Below are 3,408 nucleotides of genomic sequence, written 5' to 3'. Positions count from 1 at the left end.
GCTGCCTCTCCCAGGTAAGGGTGACGCCCACCTTCCCCCATGCCTGGTGATGCCCTCAGTCTACTGGTCTCCTTCCCCCCCCGGTTATCATTGTAACTAGGCTGCTGTGCTGCCTCTCCCAGGTAAGGGTGACGCCCACCTTCCCCCATGCCTGGTGATGCCCTCAGTCTACTGGTCTCCTTCCCCCCCCGGTGATCATTGTAACTAGGCTGCTGTGCTGCCTCTCCCAGGTAAGGGTGACGCCCACCTTCCTCCATGCCTGGTGATGCCCTCAGTCTACTGGTCTCCTTCCCCCCGGTGATCATTGTAACTAGGCTGCTGTGCTGCCTCTTTGGCTTACCCATAGTGCTTTGGAAGTCCTTTGTCATTAAGTGTCCATTCACTATCTTAGACGCTAGAGAACGAAGCCCCAATATGTTCTAATGCCACATTCACTCATTAGGTCTGACTCGTTCATGGAAGACGTGGTCACCCAGGTCATCGACCACCACATTTTGGAGCGGAGGCCTTCTGCCAGCTGTCCGGTGACGTTGGAGCTGGTGGGATCCTGCACCACGCTGGTCGCGGAGAAGATCGTCCAGGAGGCACCACAAATCCTTGACTTCCAGCTCGCGTCTCTGCTTCGAGGTGAGTGCCGGGAGAACGCCAGCTGCTGGGGGGATTCACCCTCTCTGTATGTCCTAAAGAAACTCAATACCGACCACCAATGTAAGGGGGCAACTTTCCCCACTGACCTCCAATGTGAGAGGAAGTCCATTGCACTGACCACCAATGTAAGGGGTCAACGTTCCCCAGTGACCTCCAATGTGAGGGTGGTGAACATCTTTCCCATTGACCACCAATATAAGGGGGCACCTTTCCCATTGAGCTTCAATCGGGTTGGGGGGTTGGGGCGGCATTATTTTTACTGACCACCAATGTATGGAGACACCTTTCCCACTGACCTTCGATGTGAGAGGAAGTCCATTGCACTGACCACTAATGTAAGGAGTCAACGTTCACCAGTGACCTCTGATGTGACAGTAAGTCCATTGCACTGGCCACCAATGTATGGCACACCTTTCTCACTGACCTCCGATGTGAGGGAGGTGAAAGTCCTTCCCATTGTCCACCAATATAAGGGGGCACCTTACCCATTGAGCTCCAATTGGGTTGGGGGGTTGGGGCGGCATTATTTTTACTCACCACCAATGTATGGGGGCACATTTTCCTTTGACCGCCATTGCAAGGAAGCTCTTCAATACTGACCACCAATGTAAGGGGGCAACGTTCCCCACTGACCACCAGTGTGAGAGGAAGTCCATTCCACTGACCACTAATGTATGTGGTCACCTTTCTCCACTAACCACCAGTGTGAGAGGAAGTCCATTGCACTGAACACCAATGTATGGGGGGGCACCTTTCCCCACTGACTTCCGATGTGACAGGAAGTCCATTGCACTGAACACCAATGTATGGGACACCTTACCCACTGACCACCCATGTGAGGGAGGTCAAATTCTTTCCCATTGACCACCAATATAAGGGGGCACCTTCCCCATTGAGCTCCTGGGGGGTTGGGGCGGCATCATTTTTACTGACCACCAATGTATGGAGACAACCTACCCCACTGACCACCAATGTATGGAGACATCTTTCCCCACTGACCTCCGATGTGAGGGAGGTGAAAGTCCTTCCCATTGACCACCAGTATAAGGGGGCAACGTTCCCCACTGACCACCAGTGTGACAGGAAGTCCATTCCACTGACCACCAATGTATGGAGACATTCTTCCCACAAACTGATTAACCGGTGCCGAAGGCGGCAGATCTTTTACTAATAAAGAACCATAAAATGGACGTACGTCTACATACCCCGGAGCGGTAAAGGCGTCCGCCATCTTTTCTCGGTTTCGGCAGTAACCCCTGACACCTTGCACTCTTGTGGCCCCCCCAGGTACCATCGTCTTGGACTGTGTAAACATGGCGCCAGCCGCCGGCAAAGTGACCCCAAAGGACACGGAATACGTCGCCATCCTGGAGTCGAAGTTCCCCGACCTGCCACCGAGGGGCAGCGTTTTCGACTCGTTGCAGAACAGCAAGTTCGATGTCTCAGGTAGGCACTGTAGAGATTCGGTGCGCTCCTCCACCCTGACGTGAAACAGCCATAGATGGACACGCGCAGCCCTGTGATTGGCCGATCTCCTTCCATAGATGGTCCTAGCTGAGCGAGCCTGAACCAGGAACAAAGAGGAAGTGCAGCAATGAGCTGGATGTCTTTTCATTTCATTAATCATAGAGATCAGCCACTAGGGGGCAGCATAGAGTCTTGCGATGACTTTGCCGCACGGGGGGGTGCATTGTTTTTAAAGAGTCGCTGTCACTTTAAACGAGTGTACTTCTCTCTCTGGCGCAGGTCTCAGCACGGATCAGATGCTCCGGAAAGATCTGAAGGCCCTGACAAGTCGTGACGTCAGTTTGGCCGTCAGTGCCATCTACATGCACATATGGACCAATAGGAAGGCTTGGGGGGCGGAGACAAGCGTACTTCCTGTACAGAAAATGTCTACAGCGTCCGCCACTCGTAACTCCGGGTCAGCTGATCGTTTTAACGTGCGGATTGCGCCGAATGGCATCCGCCATTTTTATGATATGCACAGTAGTTGTCAGGGTTTGTGACAGGTTCACTTTAAATGGAGGGTATTGAAAATGGGGTCACTTTAAGGCTCCTTGCTCATATGCACAGGGGAAGGGGGGGGGTGCCGCAGCTGGGACAGCGGAATGTGACTTCTAACCGGTGTCACCAATGTTCCCTAATCAGACGGGATCAATGTATCCTCCTAAAGATTAGTTGTGTTCACAAATGTCTGACACAGATCAGTCCCCTGCTGCAGTCTCTCACCTTGTGACTGGATACAATGTGACAGAGTGATCATTGGGGGAGGGGGAGATTGAGGAAATGCGTCTTCCTGTCTGATGACATCATCTCAGCCTTGGTAGTCAATGACTGGAGCTCGAGGATTCCAAAATTCAACTGTTGCTGTATATTGTCCAATGTCAGAGAGTTTTATTTATTTATTTTGTACTCTGTTCTCATTTCACCCCCCTCACCCTCTCCCCCCCCCCACTAGGAGTTCCTGCAGAGGGACGGATTGGAAAGAGATCTACAAGCATTCTGCCAAAAATACGACTACAATGTCCTCGTGGCCATGGCCATCACCTTCACCGCGCACAATGAGCCCATCAGGCAAATTGCAGTGTACAGCCAGCAGGGGGAGCTCAGGGACCTGGTACGTATGGAGCCCGGAGGGATACCCCCCACACTCCTCTCCTGTACATACTGCCCCCCGTCACACCCCCCACACTCCTCTCCTGTACATACTGCCCCCCGTCACACCCCCCACACTCCTCTCCTGTACATACTGCCCCC

At 53.0% G+C, this 3,408-nt stretch overlaps 1 protein-coding gene across 1 annotated transcript in view; it reads left to right on the top strand.

Moving 5' to 3' along the window:
• The window catches only part of PRUNE1 (prune exopolyphosphatase), a 16,733-nt gene that overhangs the window by 7,298 nt on the left and 6,027 nt on the right, over positions 1–3,408 (top strand). The window contains exons 4-7 of the mRNA XM_018568838.1: positions 443–627; positions 1,936–2,094; positions 2,395–2,501; positions 3,110–3,268. Of these exons, the coding sequence (XP_018424340.1) occupies positions 443–627; positions 1,936–2,094; positions 2,395–2,501; positions 3,110–3,268 (610 nt within the window). The remainder of the gene's footprint in view (positions 1–442; positions 628–1,935; positions 2,095–2,394; positions 2,502–3,109; positions 3,269–3,408) is intronic.

This window comes from Nanorana parkeri, unplaced genomic scaffold (genome assembly GCF_000935625.1).
Source record: "Nanorana parkeri isolate BGI_ZX_2015 unplaced genomic scaffold, ASM93562v1 scaffold1251, whole genome shotgun sequence".
NCBI classification, from domain to species: domain Eukaryota; kingdom Metazoa; phylum Chordata; class Amphibia; order Anura; family Dicroglossidae; genus Nanorana; species Nanorana parkeri.
Note: the sequence above shows the minus strand (reverse complement) of the source record. Positions and strands in the feature narration are given on the sequence as shown.